General features: G+C 43.3%; 1 protein-coding gene across 1 annotated transcript in view; it reads left to right on the forward strand.

The window, feature by feature from the left end:
- TSPAN2 (tetraspanin 2) overlaps positions 1-20,016 on the forward strand; it is a 72,587-nt gene extending 52,571 nt beyond the window's left edge. Inside the window, exons 3-8 of the mRNA XM_015413050.1 lie at positions 6,420-6,517; positions 8,851-8,925; positions 11,278-11,376; positions 16,496-16,567; positions 18,238-18,321; positions 19,879-20,016. Of these exons, the coding sequence (XP_015268536.1) occupies positions 6,420-6,517; positions 8,851-8,925; positions 11,278-11,376; positions 16,496-16,567; positions 18,238-18,321; positions 19,879-19,944 (494 nt within the window). The 3' untranslated portion in view covers positions 19,945-20,016. The remainder of the gene's footprint in view (positions 1-6,419; positions 6,518-8,850; positions 8,926-11,277; positions 11,377-16,495; positions 16,568-18,237; positions 18,322-19,878) is intronic.
- The last annotated feature ends 1,025 nt before the right edge of the window (positions 20,017-21,041 follow it).

The following is a 21,041-nucleotide window of genomic DNA, read 5'->3' on the forward strand; positions in this document are numbered from 1 at the left end:
ACGGTCTCACAGCACGGAGAACCGTCGGAACGAAGAGGCGCCTCAATTCTCCGGCATTCCGCCGTCAAAGAGGCGGCCTCTTATAAGTTCCATGGCCAGGGTCCCTTCACCAGGCCCCTGGGGGGGGGGGTGCGAGCCTGTGCACCCCCTTCTTCGGCTGGAGCGCAGCTTCACCCCCGGGAGGTCCGGGAGGTGATTCTGCTAGCATGCCACCATAAACCGGAAGTCAAAACCATAGTTTATTTTAACTATGGTTAGTTTGTGAAACCAGCAGGGCTGCATTCCCACAGTGTTGGATATTGTGCTGTCACTGTGCTATATCAATCGTTCACAAATGGATTAGCTTGTTTACACAGGATAATCCAGCTGCAAATTACTTCTGTAATAACAGTGAAAGATCACTATCCAGTGCTCTGGGATTCCACTTGCAGACAGTCATTCAGATCTTGGTTTGCTTCAAAAATGCTGATTAATCACCTTTCCCCCATTGTTGCTGTCACTATCTGGATCAATTTGAGTAGAAAAGTAGTTGGTGATGGCAGAGGGCTGCTGCTGGGGGAAGCCCATTATGAACCAGTTGGATTTGGGCCCAGTTTGCCTTTCTCAACCCACCTTTCCCGATCTTAGCACTTCCCCTTTTCATCTCTGAAGCCCACTGGGTATCTTCAACAACTCTTGTTGAGCATAACTTACCTCACAGGCTTATGATAAGGCCAAAATTTCACTCTGAATTCTGTGGCAAATAGTGAGATAGAATGGTTAACAAGAAAAAAAATAATATCTTCAATTTTGCAGCTAAGAAAGCTTCCTGGTATGTGACATGTTCCAATCTGTAGGTGGAATCTAAGCTTCAGAAGTCTATAGAAGTTTAGTGGGATGTTTCTGAATATGTGCATAAAGATGGTACAGCAGATACTGGATGCCTGAACTCTTTTCCCCCAGCCTGTTAAACTCCCAGTCTAACAAAGTATTGTCTGTTCCCCAACTTGGGCTCCTTTACAATGGTAGCAGTCACTGACTGTGCTGGGAAGGAGTTACATCATTAGCCCGAATGTGAGTGGTGCTGTGGGGTTTCTAGCACATTACGTGCTGGCTGCATAAACAAGTAAACTTCCTCTGAGGTTAATTATGTGCAGAAACACTGGCTGGAGGTTTGCATGTCACCTTTGAGACAGGCTCTGAAACAGGGAAGGAGCAATATACTGCTTGCCTGCCTGGAACACTGTCAGCCTCTCGTCCCAGGCACACACAGTACTCCACCCGCTTTGCAGCTGCAAAGTACTCTCCGGTCACTCCATAGGCTGTGCGGAGCGATGGAATTCTGCATTCACCCTGTTTATCCTTAGCTATCACACAAAATGCTTTTTTCTTGGTTTTAGATGCTAACTCATGTTATAAGGTTGTTGCTTCCTTTCTCAGCCTCAAATGAGACATTCCTAAAACAGGAAGGAAAGGAAAGCAAGGCAGAGGAACCTTGCCTAAATCAGGGGTGGCCAGCTAGCATCCCCAAAACAATTTTAGCTGGCTCTGGAAGTCCTGTCAAATGTTTATCAAAGTGTGGCTAAGAAGGAGACCATACCTTTGTGTTACCTCACAGTTTGGCTTTTGAATGAAATACCCTAGTCTTAGGGCCAAACTAGATGAGACAACATTCTCAGTGGCTACCATGAGGACACTGCTACCATTTAAAAGCCATTTTAAAATCCTGTGAGGACAGCATAGCAGGCTGAGGCATTATTAGTCCATCTTCCCTGTGACTTATCAAATGCCAAAACATCCATACATGCACACACACGGCTGTTTCAGCACATGAAAGGGTAAGGAAACAAGAATACCAGGCTGTGGGCCCAATTAGGATTGGAATATTTAAATGACTTTAAAATGGCAGTGGCATCCTCTGGGTGGTCACAACTCCGAGGACACTGTCACATCTAGTTTGGCCCTGAGGACATATGCTCCGTAATTGTAATGTTCTTATTATTGGGTAGCATTAAGAGTGTCAGACTAGGGTCTCGGAGGTCTGGGTTCAAATCACCACTCAGACATGACACTTACTGTTTGATCCTGGACCAGTCACAGGGTTGTTGTGAGGATAAAATGGAGATGGGGAGAGCCATACATGCTACCCCAAGCTCCTTGGAAGAAGGGAGAGATAAAAAAGTAGAAAGTAGATTTGATGACTTCATAATTGCTACGGAACTTGACCACTTGCAAGAGAGTCAGTTCATGCCACAAATGATGCTTCCAGCCCACAAGGCACTGTCCAGAAATAAGCATGGCCCTTGAGAGTACAGAAGTTGGCCATCTCTGTGGATGTAAACACTAGGAATTACATCAACAGTCCTGAACCAAAATGACCTTATCTCACTTGAGTAATGTTGGGTGGATATGTGTGTCAATGGGAGCCTTTAAATCTCTGTCATTCATATTTTCCAGCTGAAGTCAGCACTGGGGAGTGGGGAAGGGTAGTACCAGACACTGCTCAATCTCTGCAAGGAAGGGCAGACCCTTTTCAAGGGGAAAGTTAAGAGGTAGCTTTTCACCTTAGTCAAGAGCAGCTCTCCACAGGGCACACAGCAATTTCTCTTCCACAAGGAATTTCATCCAGTGAGTGAGGTGAGAGAAGCTTTTTCTTCATATGCCTTAAAAGGGAAGCTTTGCTTAGAGATGACAGTTCAGCTTAGTGAGTCATACAAGTGAAATGCTAAAAGTCACTGAAGCAAGGGCAAATTGCCTGGCAATTAGGTCCCTTTGGAGTGGCCATATCTGGGTGTGATGCCTCAAGGGATTGCAGCTTTGCTTTTGAGATAAGGAAAGCAGCCAGGAATACAGGGAAGCATAAAGCCAAGAAGACATGTAAGAGACAGTGAATTAGTAGTGGGCCCAAAGACAGGATATGACTGAGGATGTCTGAAGTGCATTCGTTGCTATGGTTACAGTCTTCCTTTAGAAAGTGGTAGTTTTGGTAGTCAACAAGAGGAGAGACTCTGTGATTCTCGTCACTTGCCACGTGATAACCACAGCCCTGTTCTTTTGCTGCTATTTCCCCATGATACACAATCAAGGTTATCTGGTCCAATGGCCTTTTCTTCCCTTAGAAATCTCAGAGGGGCATGGATTGCACTTGCTATCCAGATGCAGATCAGGACTTCAGCCACTTAGTTTTTACAGGGCTACACGACTGGAAAGTGAAAGGGCAGGTCCACACACAGTACTTTTGCCCATAAAAGCTGAGCAGTCCTGACAGCCGCCACCACCCCTTATATAGATATAACCTCAGGCGAGTCACACACTCTCAGCGTAACCCATTTCACAGGGCTGTTACTGTTAGGATAAAATGGAGGAGAGAAAAGTAATGTACACTGATTTAGGTCTTCATTAGGGAGAAAGGCAGGGTATCAATGAAGTAGATCGATATAGCATCTGTAAGCAGGATATAAATAAATGTGAATATGCGTTGTGCAAGCTTTTGAACCCACCAGGAGTCTCCATCAGACTTAAGGTGGAAGTGTGAAAAGTAAATCTCTCAGGACAGCGGATCTGTAGACCATGGCTGTAAGGTCTGGTCATGCCGGTTTCCTTAGTGAGATTGCCACAGGCTGTGAGCATAACTTTATTGCTGAGGTGTAGAGTTACAGGTAGGATAATTTTGTGGCCCAAAGAAGAGGAAAAAATAAAGTTGTTAGATACGAGACTCGAGGCAGCAGGTGAACAGTGATAACAGCTTTATTGAACAGAAGTCAGAAGAACCAGAACGAGACAAACAACAGAGCAACAGGCTCCTTTTTAAACAGTCTGGGCTTGGCAAGCCATGCCCACAAGTCAGATAACATCCAATCATATTCATTACATAAAGTCCAATCAGTTTGCTTCCCTCCAGAATTTCCCTTGTTCTGATAGGTTGGTTTACAATACCTTGCATCAGACTCAAGCTCAATACATACATGCATTTCATTCCATACATAACAAAAATTACCCTTTTTTTCTTGTGTACCTCCACTTGTGGTGCAAAGGATACAAGCCCAAGTTACAGTTTGAGGATGCTCATAGAGGCCCAGGGGGCATCAGTGGTATCCATATGCCTTTTACTAGCTTAGTTGGTGAGTCAGTTGCAACCTCTCTTGAGCAGAGATAGCCTTGCTAACATTGGTGGTGGAAAGTGATGTCACGTTGGAGCCAACTTATGGTGACCCCTCATGGAGTTTTCAAGGCAAGAGATGAACAGAGGTGGATTGCCATTGCCTGGCTCTGTGTACTGACCCTGCACTTCAGCTGTTATTGCTGAAATTCCCAGTTCCCAGATACTTTTGGTCAAAATCTGTTTTAATAGGGTTGTAACTTAATATTTTGTATTGTTTTACTGTTTTATCTGGCATTATGCCCTGTAAGCCGCCCTGAGCCTCCGGGGAGGGCGGGATAGAAATGCGAATAATAAATAAATAAATAAATAATATCTAAATCCTCATTTAGCTCCAAGTACTCTGGCTCCCACGTCTTGGTTTAGAGACGTCTAGCATTTGAATATTGACACCTATAACATGTTTCCCTCTCCAGCAATCCTCACCTCCCTCAGCCTCTGTCTTTACACATAATCCTACTTCACCATCCTCCCCTCACTCCCAAGTTCTATTATAAAGGTAAAGGTTTCCCTTGCTTGAAAGCTAGTTGAAACGGAATCTAGGGGGCCGTGCTCATCTCCATTTCCAAGCCGAAGCTATCATATTACCCTCAGTGTTTACACAGTCATTCCTCTGGACTGACTTGTCTCAAACCAGAGGCTTCCCATCTCCAGTCAGCTTTCCCCCTAGATTAGTTTAAAAGTTGCTCTGTCACTTTTTGATATTAAATGCCAGCAGCCTAGTACCCTTTTGGTTCAAGTGAATCCTGTCTCTTTTGTACAGGTCTGGCTTGTTCCAGGAAGTTCCCCTGTGCCTAACAAATCAAAACCGTTCCTCCCAGCATTACTTTCTCATTCATGTACTGAGACCCCTGATCTGTGCCTGTCTTAACTGGCCCTGTGTGCGGAACCGGGAGCAATTCTGAGAATGGTGCCTTTGAGGTCCTGGTCTTTAACTTTCTGCCTCCTAAACTTTTCCTCCAGGACCATAAGATTATATTTCCTAATGTCGTTGGTGCCTACTGCTGATTCCTTCCCAGCACTGTCAATCTATCTAGACAGCATGTGATGTCTGCAACCTTTGCACCAGGCAGGCTCACCATGCAGTCAAAACACCTGTCATAGACCCCCTCTCTATATTTCTCATAATTGAATCACCCACTAGCAAAAGCCCACCCCTCCCCAACCCTAGAGGGTACCCTTGGTCTGAGAGGATATTGGTCCATCACCCAAGGAACAGGTCCCTTCTAAGGAATCACACCCCTTCTCCTCAGACTGACACCCTCCAACCTTGAGACTCTCAGTTTCCACAACAGCAGCAGTCTTATCAGCACAGCACAGAAATGGAACTGTTCTGGTAGGTCACTGAGGGTCTCATCCCCAAACCTCTCTTTCTGCCTTAGCTTCTCCAGGTCAGCACCTCTAGCCTCAAAGGAACAAACCTGCTTCATCTCTATTTTATTTATATATTTAGTTGTATTTTTTTCCCCAACTACCGTCCCCTGGCAAGCCAGGCTCAGAGTGGTGTACAACATACTTATATTGAAACAACAAAAACGCTGAAAGTACAATCCTAAGCAAAATAATATCCTTCTGAGTTGGTGGAAGTCACTGACCATGGGAGGGTGTAACTCTGCTTTAGGATGGCACTGTCAAGTCCTCTCCTCTTTAGCAAATTTTTCTCTTCCATGAAACTCAGGGCAGCATACATGAAACTCTCTCACACATTTTGTTTTATGGTTTTAAAAAAACTGAAGAGGGCAAATGAGTAAGGTATAAAAATATTTGACAAAGTCTCTCTTTTATCTGAAGGGCATATTCCTCCCTCTAGTGGAGTAGCTCTGGCTTTGCATTTTAATAATCCATTAATCTTGTCTGCTAGAGACGGTAGGTTAAAGCTTTTTTCGTTTGCAGTCACATACCTCTCAGCTGTTGGACTCCAAGGCCATGTTCACACTCCTGTGTCTGTGTTTCCACTCTGTGTGCTGAACAGAAAGATAATGTGCAGCTTTGATAATGCATCAGAATGCAGTTCAGCATAACTATGAAATGAACTGTACTCTCCACAGGATTATTAGGTACACATTGCATCCTGGAATCTGGATGCTGAGTGCATTATTGGCCTGTATAGTGACAACAGGGTACTGTATTGACCAGTCCTGCACTTGAAGGGATGGAAAGCAGATAAGAAGCATCCTAACTCATAGGTAGAATTTTCTCACTGATTCTCTCTCCCTGTATTCTCTCTCCCCCTCTCCCATATTTCTCCCTCTCTTCCTCCCATCTCTGGATTCCTCCATAGGACTGTATGTGCTTGTGGGAGCAGGTATACTTATGATGACAGTGGGATTCTTTGGATGTTGTGGAGCTGCCCGTGAATCTCAGTGCCTGCTTGGAGCAGTAAGTAATGGATTTTTATGCATCCAGGGTGGCATAGTATCTTTCCAGAATTCTCAGATGGGGTGGGGAAAGGAAGGAGGTTGTCTTGTGAGGATTCAGTAATGCAGAGGGGGACATGGAAGCTAAAATGCTGTCCAGATGGAAGGCCTGTTGGGGTCAAAGTAGGGGGCACACTATATTGGCTGGAGGACCACTGCCCCCACCCAACACACCTGAGTAGCCCTCTGGAGGGGAAGGAGGCCTGTGTACTGGGTCTGGCCAGTTGCCACGGATACCCTTCACTGAAAGCTGGATACGCAATCCAAAAGCAAGCCGAGAAACAGAGCCAAAGGTCAGAAAGCTGGGAAATCAGTCAGAGTTTTCAGGAGCGAGGAGCGGAGGCTGACAGCTGGGATCAGGTCCGAGCATGCACAGTTGCTTCTGCGCCAAGGCAGGTGAGCAGGGTTGTTTATGACCAAATCCTCCCTTCCCTGGGAGTCAATCTGCAAAGACTCACAGCCCCTCACATTGCCTTTGCAACAGCTGAAGTCTGGCACTCCTCCTTCTCTCTTGCACATTCAGACGCTGGCATGCCCTGCATCTGGGACAAACAGGTGAGCTAGGTGGGGATTCTGGCCTCGGGGTGTCTCCAACTGGGGGTGATGGGCCAGGCTCTGGATCAGTCTCTCCCTCTGACTGCACCTCAGTCTCTTCGCCTTGCTGCCCCTCCTGTGCAGATGCTGGGGCCTCTTCTACCTCAGGTGCTGGTAAAAGTTCCTCTTCTGGATTGACTCCAGAGGAGGCTGGGTTGCTCCATGCCTCTTCCTCATCTGAGGAATAGTCAGCCTCAGCGGAGCCAGGACCCATGACAGCGTGCTTCCTAGTCCCTGGTTCCCTGACAACCACCTGGGACAGGCATGGCTGAAGAGGATTCAAGTGTGCCTGCTGAGCTGCCAAAGTTCTGACTCCCTGTTGCTACCCCAAAAGGCAGTATCCTATTTAACTGGAGGAAATAAGCTTAAGGAGACAGAGTGAGAGGTGAGTAACTGGGATCTCCATCAATGTATACCAGGATTCTTTTCCCCTTTAAGAGAACTCTCAAATAAACCAGGCAGATTTCAGCCAGAACAGCTTTTTATTAAAAGAGAGATAAAAGGGCAAAACACACACAGAGATACACTTAAAACATGCAAGCTAGCTAAGGGAGGAGTGGGAATAGTTGAGGGGAAAGGGGCTATAATTACCAGAACTTGTAGAGGTCCATGGAAGCAGTTGCAAAATGGCCAGCGTTTCACAGGGGGAAGAGAAGACTCAAGTGTGGGTGCATGCTGTTGGTATCAGGAACATACACACACACACACTGCACTGGTGACTAGGAGCTCTTGATATAGGGCAAAATGCTCCCTGGGGCAAAATGACATATTTGACCCCCAAAACAATTTGGTGGGTTTTCAGAGGTGGACAATGATTTGTGAGAAGCTTGATGGAATTTCCTGAGGTGGACTAGATATAAATGGGCTTGATGACCCTGTAAGTACCAGATGGGAAAAGCTACCCAGTTTGATTAATAGAATTAAGTATTGTTTAATTAGGGTAAATGGGTGCAGGGAAGCAAGGCTGGGTGATTATGAGATTAGTCCAGGTGAGTCAGTAGGTTCTTGGCCTAAATTATGTGTCTCTCCAGGGTGAGGAGGAGGTTGTTAGCTGGCCAGCCAGCCGCTCTTACTCACACGTCTAAACTACATGTCCAGGCTTGTCTCTGGCTGACATCCATTTTGTATCAGACAGTGTATTGGACTATGATATTTGGGATGATATCTTAGGAAGGGTGTTTATGGTTTTCTAGATATAAACTGCCCCTCAGCAAGAGGAGGGGTCTGCCTGCTAACACTGTCTTCCCCCAGAGGCAGCCCTCCAGGCAATGACCCACCCACATTAATGGCCAATCTGCCCCTCCTTGGCAGCCACTTTGGTGTGTCCTCTCACACCATCTCCATTGTGAGATTTAAGCACCAGAATAGTTCTCTCTCCTTCATTCTCCTCTGTGTTATCCTTTTCCCTGTGTCAGAGTTCCCCTTTGTTTCATACCTTGGAGTTGGACCTGCATAAAGTGTTTACTACCAAAACTTGGGGCAAAGGGTTTTACACTGGTAAGCAAGGGAGGAGGGAGTCCCCTTCGACCACCCAAAAGGCTGTGTTAGTCATCATGGGACAAAAAGGCTATGCTAAGGAACATGGGACAGAAGGGGGACAGGGGCTGTAGGAGCAAGACTGAAAAAGCCATCTGAATCAGCCTGTTGTATCCAAGATAACATGCAAATTAAAACTGTGTCCCTGTCTTCATCCTGGTTTAGTTCTTTACTTGCTTGCTGGTGATTTTCGCTGCTGAAGTCACTGCTGGAGTTTTCGCTTTTATTGGCAAGAAAGCGGTGAGTGAACATAATCTTCCATGCTCTGTGAATGAGCCACAGACCATAACAGCATATAAGAAACTGCCTTAGGATCTGTAATGTCTACCTGGCATAAACCCAACCTGGGCAGATGAGATGTATGATGTTATTAATGAATTCAGTCATCTAGCAAGGGTGGATGTAAATATTTTGAAGTCCTGATTCAGTAATGATATCAGTCTATACGATGCCGCTGAAGTCGAGTCCTTTCCTAGTTTAGGGATGACCACTATATTAGCATGTGAACATGATGGAGGTAAAATACCTTTGAAGGCTTTTGGGTTTCACACACTGAGTGAAGTTCTTCCAGCCCTGCTGTGCCACTCTTCCCTCCCACTTGGCTTCCACCATTTCAAAGCTGTATTTGTAGAAGAAGCTGTACTCCTACAAAAAGCTGTTTCTACTGATGAGCACTAGTACTGACACACAATCTAAGCTGGATCTATAACAGGATTAGCCCGGGTAACTAAAGATGTTAAATATCTAGGTTTAAATATAATAATATTGATGAATTAGTTCATTGACGTTGGTTCATTAAAAAGCAGAGGAAGGTCTAAAATGATGTCCAGGTTAAATATTTCATAGCTAGATATGATTGTGGTACTTAAAATAAAAATTCTTCCAGTATTTCTTTTTTTCTTTTCTACCATCCCACTAATGATTTACACAACAAAATTTGATGGCAATTCATAGAATATTTGAGAAATATATATGAGGACAAAAAGGACTAAGAATAAAACTCTGTGTCTTATCATATTTACAACAAAAAGGTGGGTTGTCATCTCCTATTACTGGCAACCATTATTATGCATTCATGTTACTATGTATGAACTATGTCAAAACTATGAAGATTTTGGATAACAAGTTCTAGGTTAGACATGCCACTAATCTCCTGGTTTTGGTAAATAAACCAGAGCAGAAAAGATTGAGCAGAGATGTAATAGCAGTAGGTCATGCATGGGAACAATGGCATAAGAAACTGGTGGGCAGCTTCTCAGTATTAACCCCATTATGAGGTAATAAAAGGTTTGGTCCAAAACATGTTAGTGGGGTTTTTTAAGTGTAAAAATGCTGGATTTGTATTTTTATTGATATGCTGGAATATGAGGAAACTGCAGCCTTGGGAATATTTTACACCAATATTGGGAATATCTGCAAACACATACTGCAGTAAATGCAGATGAAACAGCAAGAACGCAAGATTTAAAGAAACCAGCAACCACAATGGAGAAATGGTTAGTCCCCTTAAACAAAAAAGCACATTGTCTAAAATATACAAATTATTACAAGAAAGTTGGGAAATAGACCTAAAAAAGAAGCTGACTCCCAAAATGTGGTCAAATATCTTCAAAGATGTTTCCTGGATATCAAAGAATGTTGAAATCAGAGAAAACTGCTCAAAAGCGAAGTATAGGTGGTATTATACACACAAAAAGACTACCAACAATATTCCCAAATGCAACAGGACTCTGTTGGAGATGTGGGAAACAAAACACATTGGTTCTTATCTCCAAGTGTGGTGGGATTGCAAAATGATAAAAGATTTCTTGAATATGGTACAAAAAGGAAAATGCACAGTATTAAAGAAAAACATGTCCTTCACGCTATTAACATGCCTGTTGGGTTATAATTCAGAAAATTTGCCTAGGAAAAAGTGGTGTGTAAGATCACACCTTTTGGTAGCAGTGAGGATGTTAATAGCAAAACACTGGACACCAGCTGCTTTGCCTAGTTATGAAAACTGGTTGCAAAAAATGTAGTTATGACCATGAATAAAATCCTTATGTTAATATAGGATTATAGTAAGAGGAATACTGCTCAGGAAATCTTTGTCCAGTGTTGGTCTATGTTTATTGATTTCTGGAATAAGAATTTTTATGGAGTCAGCAAAGAAGGAAGTTTTTAACTTGAGGTGATGTTTTGGTATGTAATAATTGGATATATATTTATGAAAATATAGAAAGAATTAGAAAGAATATTGGATGCTATTTATTTGGAATTACATATAATAGTAATTTAGTGAACTTTGACACTGTAAGTTAGACAGTATGCACAATGTTAATATTTGTAATTTTTGTCCATTTATAATTCTTTTTTAAAAAACTATTTCTGCAAAGAGCTGCAGCATTCTTCTGACTTTTTGTTTACCTGTAGCCCGTTTGATCCCCCTATTCTCCTGAAATTCCACCACTACTAGAGTAGTCAGCAGACTAAAGGCATAATTAAGGGGATCCTAGGACCTTCACTGTTTTATCCACATTCCAGAGTATCTTCCTTTATTCTCAAGTAAAATGAGCATTTACAGTAAGTCCAATGTCTAATTTCCTGCAGGCTGTTGATGAAGTCCAAGCTATCTATAATGAAGCTTATGACAACTATATAAAAGATGCAGAGAAAGGCAACAAAACCCTCATCCAGTTCCACGACGCGGTGAGTAATGTGTGTGAGCACTAATCTTTTGCTCCTCAAGGCTGCCCTTAAGAGGCTTAAAAAAGATGATGGGCTAGTGTTGCCAAGTCCATCTTTCACCCCCAACGGGGGACTTTGGGGGCGTTCCTAGAAGGGGTGGGGCATCCCCAACGTGATGATGTCACATAGGGGACATCTGCCCCCCCCCCCGGGCGTGCGCTGGATCTCCAGAAACAGCAGTTCCCTGCACTTAAAGTAGCCGGCAGCCAGCATTTCCCCTTTAAGATAAGCTGCGTTTCCCTTTTAAGAACGAAGCTGGCTTTTCCCTGCAAGCTTGCGGAGTTCGTGCTTGGGATGAAACACGGGTTGCACACCCTTAAAGGGAGAGAGATGGGTGGCTGTGGGTGTTGGGGGTGGGGCTTCCCCCGCCAGCCATCTGGCCGGCAGCGGGTAGAACCCCCCCAAAACGGGGGACCCCTGGCAAACCGGGGGGGGGGGTCGGCAACCCTGTGATGGGCCCATTGCCCTGTTGCTCTGCTCTTAAAAACCAGAATGCTGAAACAGCACTTGAACCTTAAAAGTTTTATATTTTAAATTTAAAATATTTATCCTACACTCTCTCAATTAAAATACTTCCAAGGCAGTTTACTGTTTATTTAATTAAAAAACAATAAAAAGAGTTAAGCCAGTGGCTCTTAATTGGAACAATCTGGCCCACAAGGGGTAATCTACACATTTTGTGGGGCAGTCAGAATTTTTGAAGGCAAATGTGGGGCATTTAGGATTTTTGGTAGCCCCTTCTCCCCACTTGCAATGCCTTTGGCCAGCCAAAGGATGAGGGTTGTTTTTTACTTTTCACCCCCAGCGAAAGGGAATCAGATCTAAGATTAAGAGGATTTGTCTGGTGGCCCTCAGGCACAAGGCTCTCATTTAATGTATTCCTGAGATCTGAAATCATATGCATATATCACATAGTATACGTACAGAAAAAAGATGCCTTGTACAGTGCTCTTTTTGTGTCCTGATTTTTCACTTGAGTCTTCGGGACAGCATTTGATGATAATGTTGTGTACTTGGTAGGAAATAGCAGGTTAAAGGTTTAAAAAACCCAAGTTGTTCTAAAAATGTAAGTTTATAATTAAAAATCACGAGCATATCTGCCCCAACCAGTAGTAAAATCATTAACAAAAATGGCAATAAAAGAGAAACGACAAGTTAGATAAAGTTTTACACTGATTTAAAGTCAGCAATATAAGTAGCATTTTTAAAGCATAAATAGAAATACTCATATTTAAAAACAACAACCCAAACTGATAGGATGTACAGCAAAATAAAATATAAATAAATAGAGAATTTAAATGCAAAAACAGAGAACTGACAGAAAATTCTAGAATACAATGTAGCCTTGGATCACCTCCATTAGTTGACATTATTTTGGCCTGATGGAACTCATGAGAGTCCTTGAGACAGAGAAATTCCAGGGTCTCTGGTTACCCTGGTGGGCCATGGAGCAGGTAAGTTGTAATTTCATTTGTTGTCATTTAATTGATTGTCATTTAATTTCTGTGTTGGGTCCAGGCCCTTTCTGCATTCTCCTTTTAATCCATGTTCACCGCAGTGTCCTCTAAGCAATTCTGCACTAAAATCTAATTCAACCTTCTTTTTAATCCAGTTTTTTCCCCCTTCTGTACTAAAATTGAGTTCAACCTTCTTTTTATTCCGGGTTTTTTTCCCCATTCTGCATTACATTACCTCCCTTCAGTGGTCAGCCTAGTTTCGGACTGCTGTTGCCCCAGGTTATTTGGATGCTGTTTTGCTGTGGACTTCAATTGCCCTGACTTGAACACTGAGAAAATCCGGAGTGGCACGGAAATGAAGAAAGGTCCAATGTGAGAGAGAATCAGAAAGAAGCCCTGCCTGAATTATCTTCTTTACTGGAAGCAGTCTGTGCTGGGCCAAAGTCATATAAGGAAAGCCTTCTGCTTGAGGCTGAAATGAATAGAATTCTGATTTCAACAGTAAATTTTAAATAGAAGAAGAATAGGAGAGAGGAAGAGATTGGGTTTATATCCCGCCCTTCACTCGGAGTCTCAGAGTGTCTTACAATATCCTTTCCCTTCCCCTCCCCCCAATAGACACCCTGTGAGGTAGGCGGGGCTGAGAGAGCTCTTTCTAGAACTGTCCTTGAGAGAGCAGCTCTGACAGAACTATGGTTTGCCCAAGGTCATCCAGCAGCTGCAAGTGGAGGAGTGGGGAATCAAACCCGGTTCTCCCAGATTAGAGTCCGCACACTTAACCACTACACCAAACTGTCTTCCTACATGCTGTCCTCCTTCATGCTGCAGTGATCAATCTTTTTCACTTTATCACTTTACCTACATCAGAAGGTGAGGTGATCCTGTTAGTCACCACTTCACTCAGTCTCACTGTGGTAGGCCCTCACTCTCACACCAGTCTTATCAAGAAAGGTTGTGGCCACAGTACTCTGCCAGTAATAAGCTCATTTTGTACATATGCAGAATGATTCTCACCTTTTCACATTGGTATATTAATATCTGCCTTGGAACAGCTCTGAGGTCCGGTAGAGCAGGTGTTCCCAAATGTTAATGAATATTTGCATACAGATTTTAATGGTACAGAGATATTCATGAACTTTGACTTCAGGCAGTACTATACTTTGCTTGGCTGAGCTTGAGTTCATTGAATTTAACTGACTTGATTTAAAAACTGAACTTAATGAAAATCAGTCTAGCTTCATTAAACTGCCACATTCAGTAAATAACTGAACAGTTTTATTCCCATGCTGAAAGGTATAACAAGGGAATCCAGATTGGAGCTATATGAAGTAAATCTAAGTAATTTCAGCAGAATGTGCTTCCAAATTAAGGTACTGTTGGGATCAAAGCCACAGTCTGCCCTGTTGTGTACCGTGTGTTCATACCAACTAAGGATGCTGAAACTGATACTGCTTACATTTCCATTGCTACTGAGAATTTAGTCAGAGATAGAGATGGGCATGAACTGGAAAAATGCGGTTCATGTCAGTTCGTGGCCAAACCACAAACGGAATTGAGAAGTTCATTCATTAATCAAAAAGTTCGTTTGTGAACCGAACTGGTTTGTGGCCCTGCAAACCCTACTGAAAGGGACTGCAGTCCCTTTAAATGGGGTTTGCAGAAAGCCCGAAAAAAGCTGAGCAGCCTTTAAAGGGACTGCACAAGAAAGCCTGAAAAACAGCTGAGTGGCAGGGAGATGGTCCCCACTGCTCAGCTGTTTTCCTTTCTTGTGCAGTCCCTTTAAAGTAACTGCATGAGAAACCCCGAAAAACAGCTGAGCGGCGGAGAGCCACTTGTGGCACTCAGCTATTTTTGCAGCTTTTGCGGGGATCAGAAAGCAGGGGTTGAAAGGGACTCAGAATTCCTTTAAACCCCTACTTTCTGCTCTATCCATGAATGGCCACAAACTGCTTTAAACGTTTGTGGAAGTTTGTAACAGTAGAACCATCACAAACTTTGGTTTGCAAACCACGAACAGGGCAAAATTCATGACAAATTTTGCTTTGTGTTTCAGTTTGTTCCCATCCCTAATCAGAGAACTACAGCCAGTCTTTGAAATAATATCCTACTTCTCTGCAAACTGAAACTCAAGTCGGACACAAATTCGAGTTCACAGTTGAGCAAACTCAAGAAATTATTCACATTCAGTGTGTGTGTGTCCGTGCGTCCATGTATAGGTGCCCTCAAGTCACAGCTGACTTACAGCGACCCCTTGGGGTTTTCAAGGCAAGAGACGAATAGAGGTGATTTGCCACTGCCTTTCTCTGCATAGTGACCCTTGAATTCCTTGGTGGTCTCCCATCCAAATACTGTCCAGGACTGACCTTGTTTAGCTTCCCAGATCTGAAGAGATCCGGCTGGTCTGAGCTGTCCAGGTCAGGGTTCATGGCCTTTTACAATTTCTAGCTGGTAATTCAAAGTGTGTGTGTGTCCGTGCGTCCATGTATAGGTGCCCTCAAGTCACAGCTGACTTACAGCGACCCCTTGGGGTTTTCAAGGCAAGAGACGAATAGAGGTGATTTGCCACTGCCTTTCTCTGCATAGTGACCCTTGAATTCCTTGGTGGTCTCCCATCCAAATACTGTCCAGGACTGACCTTGTTTAGCTTCCCAGATCTGAAGAGATCGGGCTGGTCTGAGCTGTCCAGGTCTTTTACAATTTCTAGCTGGTAATTCAAGATGGAGACAGACATTGTTTTTAAAAGGGTGCTGAAAGGCAGATGAGAGAGGCATCATTACTGATGGTTTGCTCATTGCCTAAGCATAATTTCTGTGGGCCAGTACAAACTTGTAACACAGGTTCACATGTATGCAGACAATCCCATCATGCATACAGTCTCATGAAAGACAATTTTCCTTGTTTTTTTGTTTTTTTTGAAAATGAGAAAAATAAACCTTTGTATTGCAGGTTAAGTCCCACAGGATACTCACCCCTCTTCAAGCTTACACCCTACATGTGCTCATTTCCAGTGAACAGGTTTTGCAGGCCTTTACATTGTTTTTAAACCATGTCTTAGGAGAGATGGCTGCTGGACAAACAAAATGAGCATGTACATCACAGGAATTTATAACTGTCATATTGTTTTCAATTATCTTATAAACTATAATCTGTCTCCAGTCTTATGATGCACCCAGATGGTAGCAGAGCACCATTAGTAGCAAAAGTGGACACGGAAGTTCTTTTTTAAAAAAGGAAATACATATTTGTGCAGGATTTTATGTGGCAGTTCTGTCACTTGTGTTAACCTACTATTTGTTCTAGTAGTGATAAGCACAGAGATCTTTATAATAACATGTGGTAAAAATACTTGTTGAAAATTATTATTTTTAAAAAACCTTATTGCTGAGAAAAGTTTGTAATGAGAAAATGTGCAAAATTGAAGCTATCAAAGTAAGCAAAGCTTGCATGTCTTTTGCTGTAAAGTATAGCATTTGGACAATTGGAACCAGTATGTGTGGGCTCTTCCTAGATTATTATCTGGAAGTAAGATTTTAAGATAAATTTGAAAGTGGTCTCTCTGACATTTTGAAAAATGACTTTATCTGATTTGGAGTTTTTAAAGCATTCTCTCCCCCCCGCCCCAGCTTCAGTGTTGTGGGAAAGAAAGTGATGTTCCAGTGAAGGCCACCTGTCCAAAAGACATTCAAGAACACAAAGTAAGTGTCCTCTTAACAGATAGGTCATTCTGAAACTGCAGTAAAAATAACCTTGGAATGGAAAACCGCAATAGTAAAGGAAAGAGGGACTGGGAAGCAGAGGCAGATGAGATATCTAGACAGGGAGCAGAATTTTTTCCGGTTTCATTAGTCTCTTGATGTGCCATTGAGGAGTGCTGAATTTTAATCAGTTGACACTGGCAGCCTTACAGCCTTGGAATGCCTCCTTTCTCCTTGAAATTTGCCTGTACCTTCCCAGGATGTTTGAGGGCCAAACCACACAAGACACTAGGAGTTCTGTGCAGGTAATAGGGTGGCTCTGTACAAAATCGTTCACAAATTTATTTGGTTATATGTTGGGGACTATGGTCTATACTGCTGTGTATCGCTTACTGTAAGTAAGATCCTATTGTGTAGGTTCTGTACCATTTAATGTGTCATGGTAATACTAATACTATGCTTCACTTATTTCTGGTGGTTCTAAACTTCTAAAATCCCAGTGCATTGGTTATTGAAGGTCCCACTTGTACTTACTCACTGTGGGTAATCCACCTTGAGTCCCTATGAGAAAGGCGGACTACAAATAACATAAACAGGGGGCGGAGTTTGTGTGAGCCTGATTCAGATCAAGACCACATTGCTGGCTGAGGGAAGAAGATTTAAGTCTTCTCTCTCTGCTATTTGCTGACGGTGAAATAGCTCTGTGGAACTGCTGTTTGTCCTACTGGTGGATAAACATACAGATACCTGTATCAGGATGTGGCCACACTAAAGGGCGGTGGGACATCATAGGTGTCTTTCATGGCAGACAGAGATTCATCTGGACTCAGTGGTGCTTTTGAGACAATGAACTCTGTCCGTACCTTTCCAACACTTCCAGGTCTTGGATGAGCTCCTAGAAATGTTTGGGAGTGTTACAAACATAGAGCATATTCTAATCAATCGACTTCAAGCGGGGTGGGGAAGGAGGTGGTAGTTGCCTCAACTCCTCCTGGCAAATACAGGCATGCAGGTCTTTTTATGCTGCTGCTGATAAAACAGTAATAAAACGGAGGTTAAAGGTGCAAGGCAGATTTCAAAATGCACCAAGGTCTACATGGACAGATACAAGCAAAAATATGGCTACTCTCACTTTGAGAAACCACCAGTTAATCGGATGTCTCCATAACGTAAGGCCTGGTTGAACACAGATGTACCTAACATGCATAAATACCAAAAATCAAGAAGCTACAGAAGTCCAAGCAAGTGCCTCAGTGGCAGAGAAAGCCAAATCAGGTAAGCTGGGGTGTAAGTAAGCTGTTACAGGCCAGTGTGGAGAGACGGGATGAAAGTTGCTAAAGTGGTATCTCCCATTTTCTGCGTTCACCACCACCCTGGGCCAGAAACAGTATCACTAATAAATGTAAATTGTTTTCACCTCTGCAAATGGGGTATAGATAAAGGCTGCAGCCAGCTGGGCACTTGTTACTGATTTGCAGGGCAGCTGAGGCAGCAGAGGTGACACCCAGAGGCGGAGGTAGGGAGAGAGTGAATTCAATGGCTGGACGAAGGGGGCAGAATGGATGTTCCCTAAGTTGTCACAGGCACAATGATTGCATGAATTTAGTAGTGATCAGGATGGCTTCTCAGTGTTTTGAAGTGAAATGTGTCTCCCCTCATGTCTCAAACAGAACTGTCTAGAAGAAATCCAGAGTCTCATTAACTCAAAGCTTCATTTAGTTGGCATTGTTGGAATCGCAATTGCTGGAATCACAGTGAGTAGTTGTCTGATTTTTAAATTAATATTATTGATGATTGTTATTATTTTAATTGTTACATACCAAACGCCCCACATTGTTCCAAGCCAGCAAGAACACCTGATAATGACCACAAAGATGGAGGAATCCCTTCCATTCAGTTTGATTTAATTATAAATGGCTGCAAAAAAAACCCTTGTCCGGGGCAAGAGAATGTTTGCATAAATCTCTTGCTTTTCCTGCTTTCGACATGCTCACAAAGACCAATTAGGTGCTTGGTACAGCTGCTTTTCTGCTTTTAAATATGATAGGGAGATCCATTCACAGAGAAGCATTATTCTCGCTCTGGGTCCTGGTCGTTAAGCAGTGGAGTCATGTAAGCCTCTAGGTGTCACCTTTACACAAGTCCAGCTATAGAAGGTATCCTCCTGACATACCTTACTGGTGTAGGCTTGGATAAGAATTGTCTGGCCTGTATCCTGCTATGTATCGAGGATTATGCTACCTTCTGAAGGCTGCCCAGATGTACTTAACTGAGAAGGAATACCGATGGAGTCAAAATCATTCGGTAGAGACCTAAATATGCTGTTCACACACAGAAAGGTTTTGGGGAATAAAGTTAACGTCAGCTGAATGTGTAAGAGGACATTGCATCTGCTACAAGTTCAAAGATCAAAACATTGACAGCTTGTACCCAAGAGTGTGAGCAAGTGGAGCACAGGACTTTGCTTTTGACTCAGCCATCGAAAAGCAATTTTAGACTTCCAAACTCCAAGTTGGGAAACTCCAGGTTGTGGCTATTAGCCACATGGTATAGATAGGGGCTCTGGCGCAAGTGATGCTCTGTCTTCTTGGTGCTTGGGGGGGGGTCAACAGTGGGAGGGCTTCTAATGTCCTGGCCCCACTGGTGGACCTCCTGATGGCACTGGTATTTCTGGCCACTGTGTGACACAGAGTGTTGGACTGGATGGGCCTTTGGCCTGATCCAACATATGATCCTCTTATGTTCTTATGAAATCCCTGGAGATTTGGGGGTAGAGTCTGGAGGCCAGTTTTTGTGGAGGGGAGGGCCATGAGCAGGATATAATACCATAGTGTTCAGCCTCCAAAGCAGCCATTTTCACCAGCGGAACTGATCTCTACATTCTGGAGATCAGTAGTAATTCCAGGAAATCACCAGGCTCCACCTGGAAGGTGGCAACCCTGTGCTTGAAGGACTGCTGCTTCTGCTGCTGTGCAGCCTACCAGCCTAGCTTCCTCACATTATCTCCTGCCACACATTGCCATTGCCATCCTCCACTCTGGTGGCCATCAGGAAAAAAATATAGTAAAAAGTCAGTTATTTCACTTCCGGGGAAAACCCAGAGAGTTCCTAGCATGGCATGACATCATATCCAGGTTTTCCCTGTCACATAACACCATTTCTCCAATGGCACCCCCCCCTTGTCCCCACTTGTGGTTTGGCTCTCAGATTTAAAGCTACCTGGGTGATATTGGCTCAAGTTTTATGTATCTTTTGAGGTTACAACAGTAGAGGTGGAGGAGGGACTTTAACATATGGTCTTTATCTTCCAGATCTTCGGCATGATCTTCAGCATGGTGCTCTGCTGTGCAATTCGTAATACAAGAGACATGCTCTAGGACTCTCGCTGCATAACATTACTTTCACATCAGGGAGTGGAGGGCTTCCAGACAGAACTCTGCAAGAAGCACTTGCCCTCTTCAGCTTAACAACTGTAATCCATTTTAATTAGTGGTGTTAACCAACTGACAGAGGAAAGGGGAAGTTTGGTGAGCCTGAGAGTTTGCATCATTTGCGTTTAAAATTTCAAGTCAAAATCTGAGCAAAATCTGTAACAAAGCCTTCTCCTTACAAAAAGGGCAACAGCAGCATCTAAAACTAAATTTATTTTAAATATGAAATTTGCACATATTGTGTGGGTGAACAGTGCCTGTATCTCCATATTCAAGTACATGTGTGTTGGCACACAGATGCATGTAGTGCAGCTGCACAGATATCTGTATATACGGTACTCCATATGATTGTATGTATGTTTTGTGGGTGTCTGTATTTGCATGCATATTGCTGCAGTATATATATACACTTGGGTGCATACCCAGGCTACTGCCCTTTCCAAGTGGACTCCCATTTGCTAATAAGCTGTACAAGAAGAAATGCCATTGAAAAGAAAAAAGCTTCCATCTAATCTTCAGCCAGTTTCTGCAATGCTTAAAAGGAGAATATTTAATAATTCAAATTGAGAAAAATATAATAAGTTACTGTGTTCCTAGGCAAGTTTCTTCCTTTAAGGATCTCTGTTGTGCCATGGGCACACTTGTTTACAGACCAGGGCCCTTATTTTGCTGGAAGCTTCACTAGGAATCCCAGACCTATACAGAAGATGGCAGTACAACAATGAGAGATGGCTAGCAATTCAGGCAGTAGATACAAAATGGAGTTTATTGGGGGAAAGAACCTTTTACAGGTGATATGCAGCCTTTTTTTCTATGAACAATATCTGATTTTTCAAATCAAGATGTTCCTGATGAAGAGCTCCTGATGAAATTTTTCTTGATGCACTGAGTTTTCCGTTGGTTTTTTCCCCCCTCTGCTAAGCATTTTTTGCACATTTTGCCTTTATTTTTGTTAGGGTTGCCAACCTCCAGGTGGTATCTGCAGATCTCCCAGAATTACAACTGGTCTCCAGACATCAACGCTCAGTTCCTCTGGAGAAAAT

The sequence above is a fragment of the Gekko japonicus genome, unplaced genomic scaffold (genome assembly GCF_001447785.1).
Source record: "Gekko japonicus isolate JY-2015 unplaced genomic scaffold, Gekko_japonicus_V1.1 scaffold2588, whole genome shotgun sequence".
In the NCBI taxonomy this organism is placed as follows: domain Eukaryota; kingdom Metazoa; phylum Chordata; class Lepidosauria; order Squamata; family Gekkonidae; genus Gekko; species Gekko japonicus.